The 22550-nt window shown below is 43.8% G+C and overlaps 1 protein-coding gene across 1 annotated transcript; it reads right to left on the minus strand.

Moving 5' to 3' along the window:
* Nucleotides 1-3032: 3032 nt before the first annotated feature.
* On the minus strand, nucleotides 3033-9323 carry HHEX (hematopoietically expressed homeobox). The gene is made up of 4 exons (XM_048858919.2): nucleotides 8812-9323; nucleotides 6589-6767; nucleotides 6118-6168; nucleotides 3033-4307 (listed from the first exon to the last, which is right to left on the minus strand). The coding sequence occupies exons 1-4, from the start codon at nucleotides 9200-9202 to the stop codon at nucleotides 4074-4076; spliced, it is 855 nt and encodes a 284-aa protein (XP_048714876.1). The 5' UTR covers nucleotides 9203-9323; the 3' UTR covers nucleotides 3033-4073.
* Nucleotides 9324-22550: the final 13227 nt, after the last annotated feature.

The following is a 22550-nucleotide window of genomic DNA, read 5'->3' on the forward strand; positions in this document are numbered from 1 at the left end:
TTTAGACTCTTGGTATAATCAGGTTACAACGATGACATTCATTCAGGGGGGGCTTTCGAAAGGTGGCATAAATTACGCAGCATACGCTGGCATTCAGTAGGTGAGGAAAACAGGAGCACCCTACAAGCAGAGGCGAATGTAGCAAACCACTGAATTTCACCCAGATATGTCCATCGATTTCCACCCACTAACACCAGGGCTGAAGTTTGCCCACTAAAATTCTGCTCTCAGTTATGTGCAGCCCTAATGAATTCAGTGGGGACGGTGTGAAGGTTTTCTGGTGCAGAGCAGAATTTGGCCCACTGAGGACACCTAAAGAACGTAGTAACGGCTGTAAAGGAACTGTGCATTTCAATAGTAAAATAAATCAAAGTGCCGCGTTCAAGACCTACCTCTTGGGTGAATTCCCCTGAAACCTAGCAAAGCAGAGCAGGCGCTTATAATAATCTATTCTGTCCCATTCTTTCTGTTTTACAATAATAGATTCTCTGGTTGTCCCGGTGCTATATGCAGCTGTACTGGAATCAAGCCGCTGTCTGTTGTCCGTTACCCTGGTGTAAATCAATATGGAGTTACACCGGATTTACACCAGCCTCATAAGTGGCATCCCACACAGCAGCTGTTACTGAAGAGAGAAATATTTGGACACCTTTGCTTAGAAGCTACGGTGATGGTCAAGAGAGAAAAACCTAATATAAGGTAGGACTGCCTTGTCTTTATGTCTAGAGGCACAGTCTGCCCACGGTGAAGACTAACAGCATCTGGAATTAGCTCCTGGGCATTCTAGTCCCTCAGTACTTTACTTGGGGAAAGTCCCATTGACTTCTGTGGGCTTCTCGCCCGAGTAAGGCTAGAGCGATCCAGCCGCTGGAGTCTGCAGGGGACACACAGAGAGAAGTCCTTTCTCCCAGCCGCAGCCCCTGCCCTATCACTGCCTTGTGCTAACGGAAGAAAAGGACAAATCTGCAGCCTGCAACAACCCTGTATTCTCTTAATCCAAATTACTTCTGAGAAAGGCTTTTGTTTTCAGAGGTAATTTCCTTTCTGGTGTTGCACAGCTGTAAAGAAAACAATCCCTCCCACGTACACTCTCGCACGCATGCACCCCTCACGGAAAATGTCTGATTCCAACCCTCGCCCCTAATTGTACTGTGGGGCTGCCAAGGTAAAAGAATGTTTACTAGGCAGCCTCCACGTAATTGCAGAAGGGAGGAAAACTGCCCAGGACATGTCCCAACACACATATAAACAGGGCTGAAGTGTTAACCGAAGGTAACTGGGAGTTCCCAGGAGCGGAGATGTATATAGCAGGCTCTCTGAAAACAGGCGAGATGCCGCACCGGAGCGTGTTTATATTCACTGCAAAGTATTGCACCCGCATACCCGCGCACCCAGAACGCCCACTGAAGTAAATAAAGCAGGAACGGGCCCCTTTCTGATGAGACTTTAGGGAACTAAGAAACCCAGGGCAGCCAGAAGGCACAGCCAGAGCTTCATCCTGTTCCCATCTTTCTCAGGCCACACGGCACTTTCCACTTTCTTATACCGGAGAAGGAGGTCTCTCCAATGGTGGCCCTTTCGGCAATTTCCCTTCTCACCACAAGAAGGTAACTAGTGCAAAGGGCCAGATTCTGCCGTCTGTAGTCCGACAACTGGGAGACTCCCTGGAGCACACAGTTGTTTGCATAGTAAGAGTCTTAACTGAGCCCGAAAAGGCCTTCGCAGCTGCCATTTCTTCCTCAGCTCTCTGCCTTTGCCTCTGGCAAGTAACCCTGTGTCTCTGCCGACGCATTCTGAATCCTGTCTGGAGAAACCACCTTCAGGCTGTGGTCCCTGCAACATTTCACCCCCCACACACCTCCCACCACAAACCCATGAATCCCTGCAGTGACCCGCATTCGCAGCCAGTTTGGCTGTGTCCGCCAGCCACCCACGCCTGCTAACTAGGGCTCCGTCGGCTTGAGGAGCCAGCAAGATGCTCAGTGGTTAGTAACCCTTCTTCACAGACCTGTTTGAGGAGCTGTGTCTCAGTGCCCCGTTTCCACGAGTTCTTTTGGCTCCTCCTGCTCAGGGTTGCTAAGGAGAAACCCCCGAGGCCTGACTCAGGGGCTTACCGCAGACTTTGGTCTGGAGGGCAGGGGTAGAGATCGATCCTACTCCAGATCCTCGGAATAGAATGGAGATAATAATAGGAGCAATAACACATCCCTTAATATAGAGGAGGCACAAAGCTGCAGAGTCTGGTATAAGAGAGACAACGGCTGGGGAATGCGCGGCGCTCTCAAATGTGGCAGGCATTATCATATTATATTGACGTTTACCATTATTGTCCTTGAGCCCAACCCTCTCCCATCCCCGTTTCCTCCCAGCAGTTTACTCTCTTCGCTCTCCTTTATTCCCTGGGGCTCCTGTTCCCAGAAGACTCTCCTGATTTCGGAGAATGGCGGCTAAGATAAATAACCATTATTGACTCAGGTAGGTCAATGGCAGCCAGAGCTGGGCAGCGCCAGGGAAATCAATATCCCCCTCCCCAGGGAGCCACAAAGGTTTTCATTTTTAATCCACCCCACGTTCACTTTGATTTAAGTTTCCCTTTTTCTTCCTCTCTCCAAATACTTGGATCACTTAAGAGCTCCCTGTAAACCTTTACAACAGACTGACACACTTGAAACCCCCCCCCCCCCTTCTCTCGGTGGTTAATGTTCCACCTCGCTCTGTATTCCGGTAGGCAGGGGGCATGGTATTTTTTACTGTCTGTATAAAACACAAGGGCGGAGCTGCAAGCTGTAATAGAAAAGTAATCCCAAATTCAACGGAGAAGTTCTGAGCATGGAGCTGCTCAGAATCCTCTAAAGCCAGGAAGTCAATTTCCCGACCCATCCCACCAATAAACTCGGAAGGAAACTTGCTTTCCCCCCAACCCCCTCAGTTGTATGAGAGGCTGGAAATGGAGTTGGTTAAAGGCTTTTTGGAAAAGTAACATAAATTCTATTGCAAACATGCCTGTTTCAAAGAAGTGACTGTCCAATATCTGGGGTGGTCCAGAGTTCAGTTTTATTTCACAGACAAGTTCTTAAACAAAAATTTAAATACCAGTTTGTGGCTTTTTTAAAACAATAAACAAATATGTACAAAATATGAACAATGTGAGGTATAAAACCGCAAGACTTGTAAAGCAAAGGAATATATACAGAGATAGATATGTATACAGTAGGCATTAACTTCCCACTGCTAATGTATGCCTACCTTACTATCCAGCAGCTGACGTCAGTTTTTCTCCAGCAGTGGGGCCCTATCATTTGTCACATTTTCTTGTGAAACAGAGGAAGTAAACTATAAATCAGGCAAAACCAGCTTGATAGATTTTAATCAAAAATATTTCTCCTACAAATAGAATCAGCCAGATTTCAAGGCAACATCTCCAGGGACCCCAGATTCAAAAGGGCACTGTATATATGTATTGTGTGTAATATAAAAGTAAAAATCAGCTTTTACAAATGACCTGTAGCATAAATAGAATAATGTCTTGAAGAAAAGCACCATATATGTCATGAGAGGGAAGGTATAAGGCACTTGATGAGAATTATCAAATCCCTCTCCATTTCATTAAATATATTCCTCTGATAGGAAAGGAGACTTTTAAAAGACCGTCTATTCTTTTAAGCTACATTTTGTGTATACATACAAAGGTCCTTAGCCCTGCAGTTCACACTCACTTCCCAGTTAAAGTTGAAATAAATGGGAGTTCTGCCTGACTGCATAAAGAGAGCTGGATCAGACCCAAGTCAGTAAAGACAGGACATAGTATTATTATATTTCAGTTAGAACATTAATCAATGTACAAGTATATCTTACAAATTAAATACAAAACATGAATCTGTTCTTTTATCCAAAATAAAGATCTGCCCATGAATCAACTATCTGCACAAAATAGTTTGTTTTTAGATTTACAAAACTAAGTGGTTGTCTCTGAGAAATGGTGAAAGTTTTTCTTTTGTAGCAAAACATTCTTTACAAGCCAGCTCCTATTAAAGTGCAAGCTGAATTGGGGTCCATTCTTAAAAGTGGAGCCACTAGTGGGTAGAATTATAATAGCCTTTATCACCTTCAATGTCCACTTCTTGATCTGAATCATCTGAGATTTCTGACTCAAGGTCCTCCTGAGAGACTGGTGAAGGGGTGTACTGAGACCCATCAAGAGAGACTTCTTTATTCTTCTGCTCAGGGGTCAGACAGCTCTCTTGCCTTTTATCACAGTGGCTGTCTACACTTTCAGTTTCTTCTTTTTTGCTGCCTTGAGGGTTCTCCTAAAATTAATCAGTAAACAACCAGCTTGACACCAAAATATAGCCAACACAATCAGAACACCCGTGAGTCAAGACAGTGTTGTGAGGCAAAGTGAATTGTTTGAGGGGGTTCCTTCTAAGCCTACAATTCTGAGGCATTTTCAGGCGGTCTGGGCTGTTTCGATTCAATGCGCTGGTCTGCTTGTTAAATGCTTATGGAAATGCATGTGTACGGCTGTGAGCACTTCTTCCTTATAAAAGTGTCCCACTGAGCAGATGGGATTAAAGGATCATAAAAGAAGGAGGAACTGTGCTGGTACCAAAATGAGATGGGACAGCACAGCTAAGAGGCATCACAAACATAAGGGATCCATATGGCCTTGTTCCTGCTCCCACTGAAGTCACTGGCAGTTTTGTCATGGGCTCAGTAACACCAGGCTCCCAGGCAATATCATCATCATCATCATCATCTCAAATACCTCCCAGCGAGAACCTTGATCCAAGAGCATTTTGAAAGTGATTTTGTTCTCAGAAAATGTTTCTTAAAATTGGCCAGCTGCTTCTTTCTGGACCAGATTATCCTTTCATTGAAACCAATGGCAAAACTGCCTTTGGCTTCAATGGGAGGTGGAACCAAGGCCCTTCATGTCATAGGAAAGAAATGAGAAAATTACCAACCATAATAATCCTAAACCTAAAACCAGACATTAAAAATGCTAATTTCAAAATGATTCAGGAGGCATGAAGCTTTCTAGAGCAAAGAGAAAGAATAGGTGGAAATGTACCTCGGATAGGGATCTGACTGACTAAAAAGGAGGCAGTGACTTAAAATATCCCAGGTAACCAGATGTCTCCGGATATTTTAGAGCAGGAGTCAGCCCATTTTATGTTTCTCAGGGAAAATGACTTCCTTGAAAGTAATTATTTCTATAGCAATAAGTACAGCTCTACATAAACCTAGAGTTATTAATAAAAGTAGATTGAGGAACAGGTGAAACCCAAAAATATTCATATAGTAAACATAGCCAACAACTTCACACTGCAGTTAATCTTTGTTTTTTATTAACATATAACCCCCCTACCCCAATTACTAATGAAAAATAGTATGATTTAAAACAAATCCTCACTTTGTGTTTATTGGAGGATTAAACTGAACACGATGTTGTAATTTTTCATCTTTTTCTTTTCTACATAATTTTTAAAGCCCTTTATCAGATACCTCGATGGAAGCTTAACCCTATAAAAAACTGCAGGATCAGATATATAATGATTTAGTGATATGACTACACTTTATTTGATGGGAGGGAAAGTATTATAATTTCCAGTCTAATAGGCTGTAAGTGACTGACCTAAACTAAATGAACTCAAAAGCTAATTATTTTTTCCTAGGGCTCAAAACAATAAACAGGCTTTTGTATATTTATTTTCCAGCCTTTATATAATAAATCTGCCTGTACTTGCTATAAATGTGTAATTAAAAGGACTAGTAAATATTCTCCCAAAGACAACTGCCTAAGCAATTTACTTATCTTCTCTGCGTTAATTAGATAAACAACATATGGGTTTACAAAACAATTAGTGTGGAGTTTTAATAGCAGTGTGTGAAAGCCCAGGCATAATTGATATAGGAACTACATTAGGCGCTTTTAACATTAGTGCTGGCTGAACGAGCCATCCTGGATTCCAGCATGACTATTTGCCTTTTTAATCAAGGTGAAGAGGTTAAACAGCCTTTCAAATGACTTTTGCATACAAGCTGGAATAGGCGATCACGTTCTAAGATAAGATTATTAAAATACTTATTTCTATAGAAACAGAAACATCCCAGTACCTGCTTTAGGCGCCTCCATTTAGCTCTGCGATTCTGAAACCAAGTTTTGACCTAAAAACAACAGAAAAAGGCACAACGTTGTCCCACATTCGGTATATCCCAGGCTCAGCTTAAAACAAAGTCCATTTGCTCGGGTGAGGGCGAAAAAAGAGGGAAAAGAAAAACCAAGCAGCAAAAAAGGGCTGCTCAGCGACCCCAGCGTAAATGCAGAAAACGTCTGAGTCACTCCTGATTTCAACCCATGCCACTGCGAGCCGAATTTAACCCCAGGAGAAGTAACTCAAACCTGCGGAACACGCAGGGATTTACACGGCCCTGTCTGGTTGAAAGAGCGGTAAAGAGGAGCGCTCACTGAGGAGTTACGGCCTTGGCTCCCAAAGGCGCAGGGCCCCCCATGTGTATCCTGTGGGGCCTACGGGAGGCAGCCCCGTACTGTGCTCCCACGTGTGGGGGGGATTTGCTTGGCCTCACCTGCCTCTCGCTGAGCTGGAGCATCTTGGCCAGTCGTTTTCTTTCCGGCGGCGAGAGATACTTTTGGGTCTCAAACTTCTTCTCCAGCTCGATGGTCTGGTCATTGGAGAAGCGAACTTGCCCCCCTTTCCTCTTGTGCAGCGGCCGCTGGATGAAGGGACTCCAGAGCAAGGGCTTCCCTTCAAAAGAGACACAATCCCTGCACGTTAGTGGCAGACAGTAGCTGGGGCTTGTCTCTCCCGCGGCTTGGGGCTGGGCTCCAGTCCCGGGGCTTATGCCCGCCCTGCAGAGAAACTTGGCCCTCGGAGGGTCCCAGGGTAACAGAGGGGGAGGCGTTTGCTGTGGGTGCCGCATACACACTGCTGCGTCTGTTTCTGATACCCCGGGGCCCTTTTCTGTAATAGAAACACTCGCTTCCCAAATGGGAAGCCGGTGCGTTTCCCCACTGGTCAGAGCTTACTGCACAGCAGACCGGCTTTGCCCGCTGTGTACCCCCCTCGCCAGGAGGGCTACAAGTGCTGGGTGCAGTGTGGCTCTGAGGCGCTTCGCTTTCAGTGCACGCGGACTCTTCAGCCTTAGTTTGATCTTTCGCCTCTGATTTTTACATCAGTCGAGCAGAGGAGACCAGTTAAAGCCACCCAAAGGGCCATGGCAACATTTCCGTCAATGTGTTTCCTGTTGGTCTATCTCGCAAAGAAAAGAGAGAGAAAAAAAACTTTGCTTCCTTCTGCTCTTTCACTGTAATAACCCAAAGAAACTACCTTGCCTTCTCTGTGCAAATGTTTGCCCGCATGCTGAGTGCATGCCTCACTGAAGTCCTCACTATCTCGAGTCTGTCAATGGTTTGTGCTAGAAAGTACTGTCATTATCTGTCTACTTCACCTTCCACACGGGTTAGCAGCATTTCTGTGGAGATACCTAACGTGGACTCTATCATTTTATCTGTATTTTGTATATCCTTATTAATCACACAAACGATGCTGTAGCTAAACACCAAACGCTAGTTGTTGGAGACCCCCCCAAGGGGCATAGGCAATTGGGGGTTAATTACTTAACATTAGCAATCGAAATGTAGCTCTTGGGTCTGTGCAATGTATATGGAAGGAGGTGCAGCAATCCACACTTAATTACATCAAACCAAATAAAACAAGTTGCAGTGTCCCTGGTCCCAGTAACTCTCCAGTTAGAGCCTTTGAGTCACTGTTTGCCTTTCTGTCTGTACCCTTTGAAATGCAGCATTGTTTTTCGAGATTTTGCTTGCGTCAGGCTTTAGTAATTCTGGTGCAAAACAGACTCAAAAAATAGGAAGCAACTGGTTATTTTAGCTGTCATAAAGTCACATCCCACACAGAGGAAATGAACAATATCAGAAAAACGGATCCCGGCTATCAGAAGTCGAGTGTTTCCTGAATTTGTCTGTATTGAGGATGTCGATAAAATAATCAGCAGTGTGCACGACTCCCGGGGAAGAGCCTGCTTCAGGCAGCCAGGAAAACACTTAACAGCTTCTGAAACCAGATTTACTCCTATCGAGAGCTCAAGATTTCCTGTATGAACGGAAAGGGTCAGCCTCTTTCACTGCACAAATTTGGTGAGTCAGGTCCAGTTTTGCAATCAGTAAGAACAAGTGCTGCAGCTATCAATACGCCGGCTGAGGCTGGGCTCAGCCCCCAAGGGATTGAAGATCTCAGCCTTGCTGAGCGGAGTAGAGAAGGGACCGTCCTGGGGGTTGCAATAGAAGAGTGACCGGAGGCCTGATTCTGATCTGACTTATTGAGGGGATGCACGAGTGCGCCTGAGTTACTCGGGTCCCAGTGAGATCAGAATCAGCAGCCAAACGTTTTAAGTCATGTGCAGGCAAAGTCTCAGATCTGAAATACGATTTTTCACTACAATTAAAACTCTCCACTAAAACCACACACGACATTACTAAGGACACTCAGAGTCACTTGGTTGAAGGAAAACAAATCTGAGTCACCAGCGGGCGGGCGCTGCGGTCTGGCTCCAAACGCGAGAGCTCAGCGCTTCTCAGTTTACTGTAAATCAGACTGAGGCCAGGGAGAGTTTCAATGACTTTCAATTGCAGCCCCCAGCAGCAGAAATGCAGAAGCGCCGACGGCCCTGCTGGGACCCAACCGCGCGGGGACCCAGTGCAGGGCGCGGCGAGGGGACAGGAGGGGAGAGAAGCCCGAGGAGGAGGGAGAGAGCAGAGGCGCTGCTTACCCAGGGGGTCATGCCTGATCAGAGCGTGGGTGTAGTCGTTCACGGTCCGGGGGAAAGGATACAGGGGGCCGGCGTAGGTGCTGCCGCCGTAGGTAGCAGCCAGGGCAGGATGGTGGGAGAAGGCCGGGTGGATCGGGGTCGGCTCGTAGATGGGGGTCCTGTAGGTGGACACCAGGCTGGTGAAGGAGGAGTTGGGAGACGGCAGAGTCGGCGGCGCCGGCGAGGGCAGGGGGTGCGGCGCGGGGGGCGCGCCGGCCCCTCTGCCCAGGATGTCCTCGATGTAGAAGGGCGTGGGGTGCACGGGCTGCAGCAGCGGGGTGGGCGCGTAGAGCGGCACGCTCACCCCCATGGCCGCGGCGGCCGGGGACGAGGCCGGGTGCTGGTACTGCATGGCTCCGCCGCGCTCGGCGCTCCCCTCCCTTCCCCCTCAGGCCGCGCTGCCTGGCCGGGCACAGAGACACGCGCCCCCCAGCACCCCGCCCGACAGCAGCCCCAGCCTCGGGGTTGATGCCTGCACCGCAGCAGCGAATTTCTCCGGGCTCAGATTACCCTTCAATAGGTTTCTATTGGCGCTGGGCGGGGCCGCCCGGTCTCTGTCCCCTTCCTGCCAGTGCTGTGTCTAGCCAATGAGCCTGTCCAGGCAGGGGAAAGCCAGCCCCCCCCCCCCCATCGGCAAACACTCCCCCTGAGCAAACTCCCCACGGTGCCAATCAACAAGCGCTGGAGCCCAATGTTCGCTGGAGCAAGTGGGAGCAGAAAGCGGAGCCGAATCCCTCCCAAAGTATAACCGGGTTTAAAAAAAAGAATTAGCTGAGATCAGGGAGGGTAGGTCCTTCAGTGGCTATTAGCCAAGATGGGCTGGGAGGCAACCCCGGGCTCTGGGTGTCCCTAAACGTCTGGCTGCCAGAAGCTGGGACTGGGGCACGGGGCCGGATCACTCAGTAATTGCCCTGTTCTGTCCGTTCCCTTGGAAGCATCTGCCATGGGCACTGTGGGCAGGATGCTGAGCTAAATGGGTCATTGGTCTGACCCAGGATTGCTGCTCTGGCCCTCTCTCATGGTACTATCGGGGGGCATTTATTGCCTCGCTGCACACAAGCTCCCCGGGTCCTAGTGACCGACAGGCTCCCGCTCCTTTCTTTGGATGTGGATGGCGTTTTTGTCTCTGACTGATGCAGTGACCATCCTGGCTGTGCAGGAGCAGCTGCGAGCTATACCAGGACAGGACATAGCCCTGGCCGAGCACAGCTCCAGCCACAGTTGCGGGGGGGAGGGGGGTCGGCTACTAGCTCTGCAGCCCGCTCGGGGTGATCAAAGGTAGGGTTTCCGCTGGGCAAACATCCCTGGTAGCAGAGCTGTACGGCAGGAGCCACCCCGACCCCTCCCTGTCGGATTTTCCAGGAGCCACGCCACTCCTGCCACTGTTGTGTCCTTCGCCCTGAAGGGGTCCGGACTCGCCACCTCAGTGTAGGTGTCACTGGCTGCTTGGCTAGGACAGGTGATTGGGGCCGCCTGTAGCAGGAGGTGAGCGCCGGAGGTGAGCACCCAGTCCTGACACGCCCTCGTGGCTTGCTGTAGGGCCGAGCCGCGCTGCGCCGGTCTGGCTCTCCCGGGAGTAGTGAGAACACAGCTCCAGCGTGGCTTGTTTGACACGTATTGATTGAATCGCCAACCCGCGAGCCCACAGTGTATCCGAAGGAGCTGCTGATGTATTTAAAGAGCGGCTACGGAGACTCCTTAATCTTCCATATCTCCAGCTGCTCAGTTTATCAGGACAGCTCCCCAGGCCCTAACTGAGCTGTTGACAGGCCCTGGGCACCCCCAGGACCGGGCTGGGTCCCGGACAGGGAATTAGGTATGCAGGCATTATTTCCTGCTGCACTTCTCGTCACCTCGTCAGACATGGAATCCTCAGGCACCAAGCTTCCAGCTAGCGGCGACCCGACAGTAAACAAAGGGGATGGTTGGTGTCCTGCAGCTGGGCTGAGCCGCCGAAGGCCAGGCGCCAGACGCACCGGATCAGAAGGGGATTTCAGGCGCTGGGATCCAACTTCCTCCACACTATCAGCAGAGAACAAGCACAGCTGCCTGCCTAGCAGTACCGCAGCCTCCGCTGGTTTTCCTCTTTAATAGCGCCACCTGGATCCCATCGATTTCATATTTAAAACTGTGTGTATAGTTTGCTGATCGGTCCCCAGTTTTGTGTATTCAGGACGTGGAGGAAAGCAAATGCTCGAGCCCAGGGACTACGCTCGCCTTCCTTACTGAAGCAGGCCCGCTACTCCCTCTCTAGTTAGTAGTTACGTGCTAGAAGGAATACTCCTCCAAGCCCGCTTCCCCTACAGAAAACTGTTCACAAAATGTTCTCCAATGAAATGCCTTTCTTTGAAAGTGAACTTATTCCTGACGAGACAGTGAGGAGTTTTTTTCCTATTTGAATAACACTTGGAAAATAGACTGATTAATGCATGTCTGTCTGGGAGAATTTTCGATTGATCGATTTTCCTGGCTCTACACACACACACAATTCGCAAATGGTGACACCGAACACAGATGACTAAAATGGTTAAGGAATAACAGGTGCTGTTAAAGAAAAAATGGTCTCTGGTTGAAACCCACAAAGATCTTAATAACTAAGGCTCAGAACAGGAGGAAGGGGTGTTGGTGAAATGGAAATATATTTTTTAATCATACAGGGTTTTTACATTGTTAGCAAATGCCAAAACTCACCTTTAAAGTGTATGCCTGTGTCTTGTAAATTTCAGGTACCCGTAAAATAAACTGACAATTTTGATTATTTTTTCTCTGTATTACGTCTCCCAGGCATTGCTTTTTCCATGGGATTTAGCTAATATTTTCATGTGGAAGTGTTGGATTTGCAGCTTGATTTCTTTAATAAATGTACAATAAACTGATGACCTTTAGAATAATGATGTGCACGATATGAAGCAACAGTATATTGGGCCCCACAATATTTTACAAGCTGTCGATTCAAAACCCTGAGAACAAGTTTAAGCCGAGAAACCTCTATGTTTTGCTGTATTATTGGAAAACAAATAGAGGAAGAGATTACTCTTTTCTGACTTTTATACAAGCAATAGGCCTTGTTAAAAGGAAGTTTTAATGACACAGTTATTACATTCCACTACCACTGCATAATCCCTAACAAGAAAAATGAAGCAGTTAATGTTGCACTTCTACAACACCGCCCCTTTCAAATCCAATTGTTAGACCTTTGCCTTCTCTTTTCTGTCGGTTGAAAACTATTAAATCCACATTCATGAAATGTCACATTTATTGAACTACATAATTTTTTAATATCACTAGTGTAGGTTTTATAGCTGATTTTTATTGTTTTTATAGCCATTCGGGGCTCTAAACCCCAGGTTTTTTCAATGTTGTCCTTATAATTTTTTTCACACAGTCAGAACTAATAAAATAGAACAGTTGTGACTTTTTAATGCAAGGGGTCTCGGAGTTTCAATATTTTCACTCTGCTGGATACTAAAACCAATAAAAATACATGAGATTTTAATTTATTTTCTGGATTAAATAAGACTTTTCCCCCTTTTCTTTTTTTCTTTTGGAGCATATATTTTGTTTGTCGTTTCTGTGAAAGAGGTACTTCTTAACCTACACGTTTCTAATGCAGCATGAGATTTTTAAAAATTAAGGGTATAGAATGTTATTACTAATACTATTGCTAGGAACGTACATTCTGGTTCGAATTTACAGACCAAAAAGCATTTAAAATAAGGGAATGTAACGGTATTCTAGACGCTACAAGATCAAGACAAGCAAAATAGCTCTTTGAAGCTTGTAGCATTGTTCTATATTCTTACTACAATTCACCTTATTTCATCTGAAAGAGCACTGGGGGAAATAATGTTCTATGCGTCAGCCCAAGCAAAGTTAGTTCATAGTTAACCTTTCATATTAGCTCATAACTGGTTTGACTAGCGAGCTTTGAAATATATACAATATATTTTAAACCCCACCAAGTTTACTTGCTGAGCTAAAGGTTCTTATTTGTCCTTAGTTATGTGTCTCTCACGTGCACCAGTATAAAGTCACCCCAAAGGGCACATGATCGACTGTGAAACTCATTATTTTGTTAAATAATTTTAAGGCCATATCCTCCCACCTAATTTTTCTAAAATTGCCCTTATCTTTGAGGAGTTCTGCATAAAAAAATGGGGATTATGTGCTCCTTACTTTAAGGATATCAGCAATTTAGGTTCTGACTGGATGATAGAGCATAAGAGGACCCAGGTCTCATCCAACTCTACAGTCCCTGGGTGAAATCAGCTGTTACTCATAAGAACATAAGAACAGCCATACTGGGTCAGACCAAAGGTCCATCTAGCTCAGCATCCTGTCTTCTGACAGTGGCCAATGCCAGGTGCCCCAGAGGGAATGAACAGAACAGATAATCATCAAGTGATCCATCCCCTCACCCATTCCCAGCTTCTGGCAAACGGAGGCTAGGAACACCATCCCTGCCCATCCTGCCTAATAGCCATTGATGGACCTATCCTCCATGAACTTATCTAGTTCTTTTTTTAACCCTGTTATAGTCTTGGCCTTCACAACATCCTCTGGCAAGGAGTTCCACAGGTTGACTATGCGCTGTGTGAAAAAATACTTCCTTTTGTTTGTTTTAAGCCTGATGCCTATTAATTTCATTTGGGGACCCATAGTTCTTGTGTTATGAGAAGGAGTAAATAACACTTCTTTATTTACTTTCTCCACACCAGTTATGTTTCTATAGACCTCTATCATATCCCCCCTTAGTCATCTCTTTTCCAAGATGAAAAGCCCCAGTCTTATTAATCACTCCTCATATGGAAGCTGTTCCATACCCCTAATTATTTTTGTTGCCCTTTTCTGAACCTTTTCCAATTCCAAAATATATTTTTTTGAGATGGGGCGATGACCTCTGCACACAGTCTTCAAGATATGGGCGTACTATGGATTTATATAGAGGCAATATGATATTTTCTGTCTTTTTGTCAATCCCTTTCTTAATGATTCCCAACATTCTGTTCACTTTTTTGACAGCCACTGCACATTGAATGGATGTTTTCAGGGAACTATCCACAATGACTCCAAGATCGCTTTCTTGAATGGTAACAGCTAATTTAGACCCCATTATTTTATATGTATAGTTGGGATTATGTTTTCCAATGCATTAATCAACATTGAATTTCATCCGCCATTTTGTTGCCTTCACCCAGTTTTGTGAGATTCTTTTGTAGCTTTTCACAGTCTGCTTTGGATTTAATTATCTTGAGTAGTTTTGTATCATCTGCAAATTTTGCCACCTCACTGCCCCTTTTTCCAGATCATTTATGAATATGTTGAATAGAACTGGTCCCAGAACAGACCCCTGGGGGACACCACTATTTACGTCTCTCCATTCTGAAAACTGACCATTTATTTCTACCGGTTGATTCCTGTCTTTTAGCCAGTTACGAATCCATGAGGGGACCTTCCCTCTTACCCCATGACAGCTTACAAGCCTTTGGTGAGGGACCTTGTCAAAAGCATTCTGAAAATCTAAGTACACTGTATCCACTGGATCCCCCTTGTCCACATGCTTGTTGACCCCCTCAAGAAATTCAAGTAGATTGGTGAGGCATGATTTCCCTTTACAAAAACCATGTTAACTGTTTCCCAACAAATTATCTTTATCTATGTGTCTGACAATTTTGTTCTTTACTATATTTTCAATCAGTTTGCCTGCTACTGAAGTCAGGCTTACCAACCTGTAATTGCCAGGATCACCTCTGGAGCCCTTTTTAAAAACTGGTATCACATTAGCTATCCTCCAGTAATTTGGTACAGAAGCTGATTTAAATGACAGGTTACCCACAACAGTTAGTACTGCAATCTCACATTTGAGTTCCTTCAGAACTCTTGGGTGAATACCATCTGATCCTGGTCTATCAATTTGTTCCCAAACCTCCTCTAATGACACCTGCTTCCTCATATTGGCACCATTTAGAAGATAATTGGGGATGGGCAAGAGGCATAGGCTGCAGAGAAGACAGGTATCCACGCAGTGCTTTGGGGTGTAGGATACTGAGAGCTGGTTTTCGATGAAAGCTGCAACGCGGAGGTTGCATACCTGGGGTGCGTCTTGAAAAGCGGTTGTGGCTTTTCAGATGAACTTGGTGTCGAAATGATGTAGATGTACCAGCAGGCAAATGGCACAAAGGAGGAGAAGGCCACTGATGCACCCAGAAGGGGATTGAACAGCTCTGGAGTTCACATGCTGCCCGTTAGAGGATCTCTCCATGTAACTGCTAAGTGTTTGTGGGTGTTAGCCTGGCACAAGGGAGGGCAGTTTATTAGATACACTGTAATAGCCTGTCTTCTACAGACACTCATTCTGGTCGATCTAGCAATGAGCATCATACACCTTAAAAAGAAAAGGAGTACTTGTGGCACCTAACCTTAAAGACACTTTTTCATGTTTTCGACGAAACTTCTGTCTTTATGCGGCTCTTTACTTGCATATTTGTAACGTGCCTCATTCTGGCTTTTAAAACCCAATGCACTTTCTGTGATTTTGGCAATAATCCTGGCCACAGTTTTATGATTACAGTAGCACCCAGAGGTCTCTACCGAGAATGGTCCTCACTGTGCTAGGCGCTGGACAAACCGTTTGTGGGTAGCATTATTTTAAGAGCGAACTAACCTATTTCCCCCAATACCTTACCTGATAGGAGCCCAAACTAAACACACCGCACCTGCCCTATATTTATCGCGATAGTCTCTGTTGTCATTCTGACGTGTTCGCTCACCCAGCGGGCTCCATCCTGCATTTGTCTGAAATGTTGGCGCTTACTACCATGTGCAGGGAGGGGCAAAGATCCCAGTTGAAGACATGACCCTGCACCTGGGACTGGATAGATAAAATCCGATCTACAAGTAAGGACCAGGGGATGGGAGGGGCAATATAGGGCAGTGGGGAGTCTTCAGAGAACAAAGAAGATGCATATTTCCCCTGCTCATAGCCCATTTTGCATTAGCCATGGACCCTACCAGTGGCTGGGAGAAGAGGCGAGCACATGAATAGGGAGAGGGCTATATTTTCCGGCTTTACCCAGGAGGAAAGGATCTTTGCCAGAAAGGAAAAAAGGGTCAGAAATTCATTTGTAATAAGATCGCGTGACATTTTTCATTCCTCTATCTTTTCTCTAAGGTGAATCCCAGCAGCATGGATTTCTTGGCTAGGATATATTTACTTTTTTAATGGCGACTCTAATGCAGCTTACGCAGCAAGGTGACACAAATTTCACCTTTCAAACTAACAATGTGGAATTGTCAAGTTTCTTCCAAATCCAGATTTGATATCTTTAAAATTCAGCTTTCATGTTTGTGCTGTTTCTCTTATATCTGGGGCACTTATGAGTAAGTTATATAACTTTTACACCAATAGGAGTACTGAAACTCAAGCCGTGGTAGGTTAACATAACCATATAAAAACAGAATATCTAACCATACGTTCTAAATGAAAGCAAGATTGCTCTCTATCGCCACCTAGTGACGATGAGAGGTACACATTGTGACTATGCTTCCAGATCTTCAACAATAACTCCTACACTAGCCTTTGATAAACATCCAATTCATTACTGTAAAGTAGGTGCACAACTGGTTGAAAGACTTAATTCAAAGAGTAGTTATCAATGGTTGGCTGTCAAGCTGGGAGGGCGTATTGAGTAGGTTCCCACAGGGGTCTGTCCTGGGTCCACGGCTATTCAATATTTTCATTAATTACACTGATAGTGGGGTGAAGAGCGTGCTTATACAATTTGAAGAGGACACCAAGATGGGAGGGGTTGTAAGCACTTTGGAGAACAGGATTAGAATTAAAAAAATACCTTGACAAATTGGAGAATTATTCTGAAATCAACTAGATGAAATTCAATTAAGACAAGTGCAAAGTATTTCAGGTAGGAAGGAAAAATCAAACCCACAAATACAAAATGGGGAATAACTGACGAGGTGGTAGTACTGCAGAAAGGGATCTGGGATTTACAGTGGATTACAAATTACATATGAGCCTGTAATGTGATGCAGGTTGTGAAAAAGACCAATACCCTGGGGTGTACTAACAGGTGTGTCCTATCTAAGATATGATATCCCACTCTACTCTACTCTACTAAGCTCTGGTGAGGCCTCAGCTAGAGTACTGTGTCCAGTTCTGGGCATCACACTTTAAGAAGAACAAATTGGAGAGTCCAGAGGAGAGAACCAAAAATGAGAAAAGGCTTAGAAAACCTGTACTATAAGGAAAGGTTAAAAAAATAAGTATGTTTAGTCGGGAGAAGAAGAGACTGAGAGGGGACCTGATGGCAGTCTTCAAATATGTCAAGGGCTATTACAAAAGGACGGTGATCAATTATTCTTCATGTCCATGGAAGATAAGACAAGAAGTACTGGGCTTAATCTGCAGCAAGGGAGATTTAGATTTGATATTAGGAAAAGATGCCAAACTATAAGGATACATAGGAAGTTGTGGAAGTGGAATCCCCATCTTTGGAGGTTTTTAAGAACAGATTAGACAAACATCTGTCTGGGATGGTCCAGGTATACATGTCCTGCCTCAGTACAGTGGGGTGGAGTCTGTGACTTCTCAAGGTCTCTTCCAGCCCCACATTTCTATGATACTATTATAAGAGGACCTGAAAGAGAACTGTTCAACAGCATATCAAAGTCACAGGAGGAATATAATAGTTATAAATTAAATTAAAATATCTTTGTTATAAAATGGTTGAAAACTTAAAGTTGTGTTAATGTTAACATTAAAAATCAGAAAGTTTGTAGTTAAACTTCCAGTACAACCTTATCCCTGATCCAGTATTCCCACCACACATACCCTTATTAACTGTGTGATAAATGAGTCATATAAGAAGGGTGCTAACATGTGGGGTAGATATTTTGGAGTGTGGATGAGTTATATCAGGCTCTCCAATTTATTAGTGAATTTGTGGAAGAGGTGTGGGGCATACACATGAAACTCCCACTGATAAATCTATCGAAGGTATTTCTAAGGTGCCAGTCATGCAAGTATCTATGCCCTCCCATTGGTGTAAATGGGAGTTATAGAAGCAGATCAAAGGCACTATATGACACAACCCAATGACAATATAGTTATGTTTCATCTTTGATTATTTTGACTATGACAGAGTGACTGATTTGTTGGACTGAAAAATAATGAATAAATAATACGGCAGTTTCACAAAATACTCATATTTATTATTGGCTGAAACTTCAAACATGTAACTCCCATGTCCAAACCAATTCTCTGAACACTATGATATGTAAAAAGAACAAGAGAGTCATGTTTGAACAGATACATACATATTTCAGTTTTAATTACACTTTTGAAAAGACTCTCCCATAAAACAATTTTTCAAACTATCTGCTACTAACCAACACTATGTACCTGATGTGCTATCTCGTACATATGCATTGAAGTCAATGGGAGGCACAACAATCATAAGGCTGGACACATGTGAAGGCCTATATTTAAAAAGTTGAAACTGTCCATGTATTTCTTCTGTCTGTGAGGTAGTCTAGCCTCTGATCTTCCTGAACTAACAGTTGTGAACTAGCACATACAGGTATGGGAGTTTTGAGTACACATGGATCACAGTACCAATAGTTAATATTAATACCTAGTGTAACTCTATTAACTTCAAAAGAGCTACACCAGAGATGAGCGGCTCCTAGCTGAAATCAATGGAGTTACATCAGTGGTGAACTTGGCCCTAGGAGATTTATGGGAGGTGGAGTGAACTTCCATCTTGTAACACCAGGAATAGGTTAGCAGCAAAAATTACCTCTTAATTGATTCCTGAAGTATGTGTAGCTTTCCAAGATGCTCTATAATGTCTGCAGCCACTTCACTTCTTCCCACTGCCGGAAAGATCTCCAAACTCTTCCAAAAGAGGTGACCCTGCAAGCCCTGAAAATCCTCCAAGGAGGAAACAGTACAGGATGGAACATTTCATTTTCCTAACACCCCAGAAACCAAACTGTGCTGCAATCAGTGGCATTATGTATTACAGAAAATGAAGTCACACAACACTGTGGTGTTCCAGATATCTTGGCTGTTAGGCACTTTCCTCTAAAAATCATCCTCCCCACCACTTTGATGCAATTTAAATGAACTACAAACAGAATACATGGAAAACTCTCATTTCCATACAATTCTAAATTGGTACATGTAATATAACACAGAACATGATGAATCTTTGCTTAGAAAAAAACTGAAATTAATTAATTAATTAGTTGTTGTTCCAGGCAGAGCTGGCAGTGACCCATAAGGTTGCTTATCATTTTCCGACACAAGATTTTACATTCAACTGCTTTTAGTTTTACTCAACTTAAACCATTCAGGCTGAAATTTTGCATGCTAGAGGTCTGCCTCAGGCTAAATATTTCTGGAAAGTTTAAACAAAAATGGTTCAGTGGTTTCCAAGAAGGTTAGGGGAAATACATTGTTCTGCCAACCTTGTACTCATCTTTCAATCATTGTATTGAGAAGCTCTAGTGCTCCTTAAATGAGAAAACGTGTGGGAGGGAAACAGAGACCACTGCAAAATCTGTAAAGTTCTCTTCTTGCATGTTCCTTTGTATTCTCTCCTCCTGGGGGAGTGGTCTGTAGTCAGACAGAATAGAGGCCTAGCCTGTAAACTCCACAAATCCAAAGATCTGCAGGGAGAATAGAGCACAAATCCTGGGCCATCCTTGGGGTCGGCCTGACGCTCCATTATGAATAGAAAGCACCTTCTTCTATGGCACTAGGTTACCATGCTGTAGGAACCAGGCTGCTATTGGCTGAATGCCCATTAGCTGTGTACTGTCTCCAGCTCTGATAAAATAGAAGCTGCAGAGGGGAGTTAATGCTGCTTTTAGAACTGATTTTAGAATTATCATAGCAGATATTTATTAGCTTCCCAGAAGAAAACACTGCTGGGGTTTGGCTGCTTCCTGCCTCCACCTCTTCTAACTCCCAACATTCTCATCATTAACTCCCATTCTGGGACATCTTGACACTGTGGAGTACCTGCAAAGTTCGTCCCTGAAGTTCCAGGGAATGGGATGGGAGCATTTCTGTCCATTTTTGCTCTTCTTGATAAAGGAAAGGAAACATAGGTCCCAATATTAGAACTAAAGCTTGATCCAGCCTTTTATTCTAGATTGTCATGATGCTGAAAAGTGCACAGAGTCCAAATGGTTATTATGGTACTAGCTTCTCTCACTAAGATTCTGAAGTTGATTTATCTAAAGATTCACATAATTCATTGGAGTTTCTCTCTGAACCTCAAAGGGGGCATCTCCTAGATTATTTTGTGATTTAATGTGTTTCAGAATATTTATTCTTTTCTATTCCTCCCATGTCTTAAATTGTTTCTTATCTGACCTCTACATTTATGAGAATATGGTGAACAATGTTAAAAAAACAAAACTAATTTAGCTTTTCAGAAAAAACTATTTATGTTATTACTTCCTGTTTGATATTTCTTCTATGTCTCCTACCACATAAGGTGGGCTAACACAGATCCTTGGTATATGGGGAACTGACAATTTCTTGGCTAATTTTTATTTACTATGAAAGAGTGACTGCAACATGTTCAAACTTCTATCTTTATGTAAAGGCTACATTCATAAAAGTTACACCCCAAAAATGCTTATAAATCTCCACGACCAGATTCTTCTTTGCTCTATACCTTGCACAAAGCAATAGAGAATCTGTCCCCCAAACTACAGCAATGACAAAATACTTCTTTATATGTAGTGTAGTCAAAATTCAAAATACTATGAATTTCAAAGTGGACTTGCACAGCAAGAGTTTCATTGTTAACAGTTCAGTTGGTTCCAAAGTACACAGATCTAATTTGATGTCAATAGAAATTTCACATCAGGCATGAATTGAAAATGTAACTCAGTTATATTTTGTTAATGTTTTCCAGAGCCTTGAATGTTCCCCTTACATATTTTAACATGTTTGATCATTTTGGTATCAGAAAATCAATTCCTAGGTGTGCTCATTTTTATTTTGGGTCGATATGAACATACAGTAGCTGTTAATCGTCAAATACATAAGATTAAAATAACAATCAAGCCAAGTACCAAAGGTGTTCAACAATGGAGTCACAAGGGGAATTAGATATTAGTCATTGTGTGAGAAATATAGGGTTAGCTATAAGGCCCAGATACACAAAGGTATTTAGACTCCTAACTTCCATTAATTTAGGAACCTAAATACCATTGTAGACCTGGGCCAATAAGACTAATTAAGGCTTCAGGAATGGATGCTTAGAGACAAATTCAGAAACTGAGTAAAAGGCTGCAGTTCCAGTGATGTCAATGGTTTCCTAGGGGAAAGGGAGTTTTGCTTGTGTCAGAACTGCAGATTGGGCCTGGAGTGTATGTTTTGAAATATCTTGTAAGGTAAAATTTTAGGTGGCTGAAGTAAAGAAAGTATCAGTTTTCCCTAAGGCCAATAGTACCTCTATCTCTTTCTCCTGCCCACAGTCACAATCCCCCTAATAGATGAGAACTGCATTTCAGGGCCTACCGTATGAATCACGTTACCATTAGTAATAGCACACAACAGGAAAATACCAAATAATAGAGTGAAGGGTCATTTTTGTATTTGATATTTTTGTATTTACATGTAATAAACAACAAAGAAATACCTTAGAAACAGTGCTATTAAAGACCAATCACTGGAAGAGAATTTTCCTTTATGAAGACAACAGAATTCCTTTCAAATGGATGTGTTCAAGGAAAAGACAGTCTGACAGAGATGCTATCATTAAAGAGAAAATGGCATCTTGTCAAATACTTCTGTTGCCGATGATTCAACATGGGCCTTTGACTCTGAACACTTTTTAATTTTTATTATGATTATTATTATTTTTTGCTATTGGGGAGTGGGAGGAGAGAGAGAAGAGAGGTCACATGAGGGCAATGGACAGTGGATTCACATAGAGACAGATTCCTCAGCTCAGTCCCTACATTCTCCAGCCCAATCTTAGCTGGGCAGGTACACGCAGAAAGGCACTGCAGAACTGAGTTCTGTAGTACAAGGTGGGGTTTGTACTGGACTCCTAAATCCTGTTCCCACATCTCCACCCCCTTCAAAAGACCCACATAGTTCAGTAGGATCTAGGGGTCTCCATGGCCCTGAGTTGGGGGGTAGGATTTGCGCCTTGGTGTTGTCATCCATACGATGCACAATGCATGAAAGGCAGATAGATACCTGTTCATTGGTGAGGGCTTAATTGGTTCATTATGTGTCAAGAATAACAAGTATGTAAACCAGCAGGGAACACTGTGAAGCTGTCATCATTGCTTTTTATTTTGCCCTTTTGTACGATGCTAAACAATTCCTCTTACTCTTTAGTATTTACACACTTAAACAGAAAAGGAGGACTTGTGGCACCTTAGAGACTAACCAATTTATTTGAGCATAAGCTTTCGTGAGCTACAGCTCACTTCATCGGATGCACTTAAACAGTTGACAGTTATGGCCTGTTACTTCCTAAGCATTGTTTAGACAACCTATACACATTTATTTCTTTAAATCTTTCCCCAACAGTCAGTCCCTCCAACCTCTTTAGTCACATTTTTTGCTCCCCTCCAGTTTGTCTTTTTGGTAATGGGGCACCCAGCCCTGATTGTAATATTCAGAGCCCTGGTCTACACTAGGACTT

Source organism: Caretta caretta, chromosome 7 (assembly GCF_965140235.1).
Source record: "Caretta caretta isolate rCarCar2 chromosome 7, rCarCar1.hap1, whole genome shotgun sequence".
In the NCBI taxonomy this organism is placed as follows: Eukaryota; Metazoa; Chordata; order Testudines; family Cheloniidae; genus Caretta; species Caretta caretta.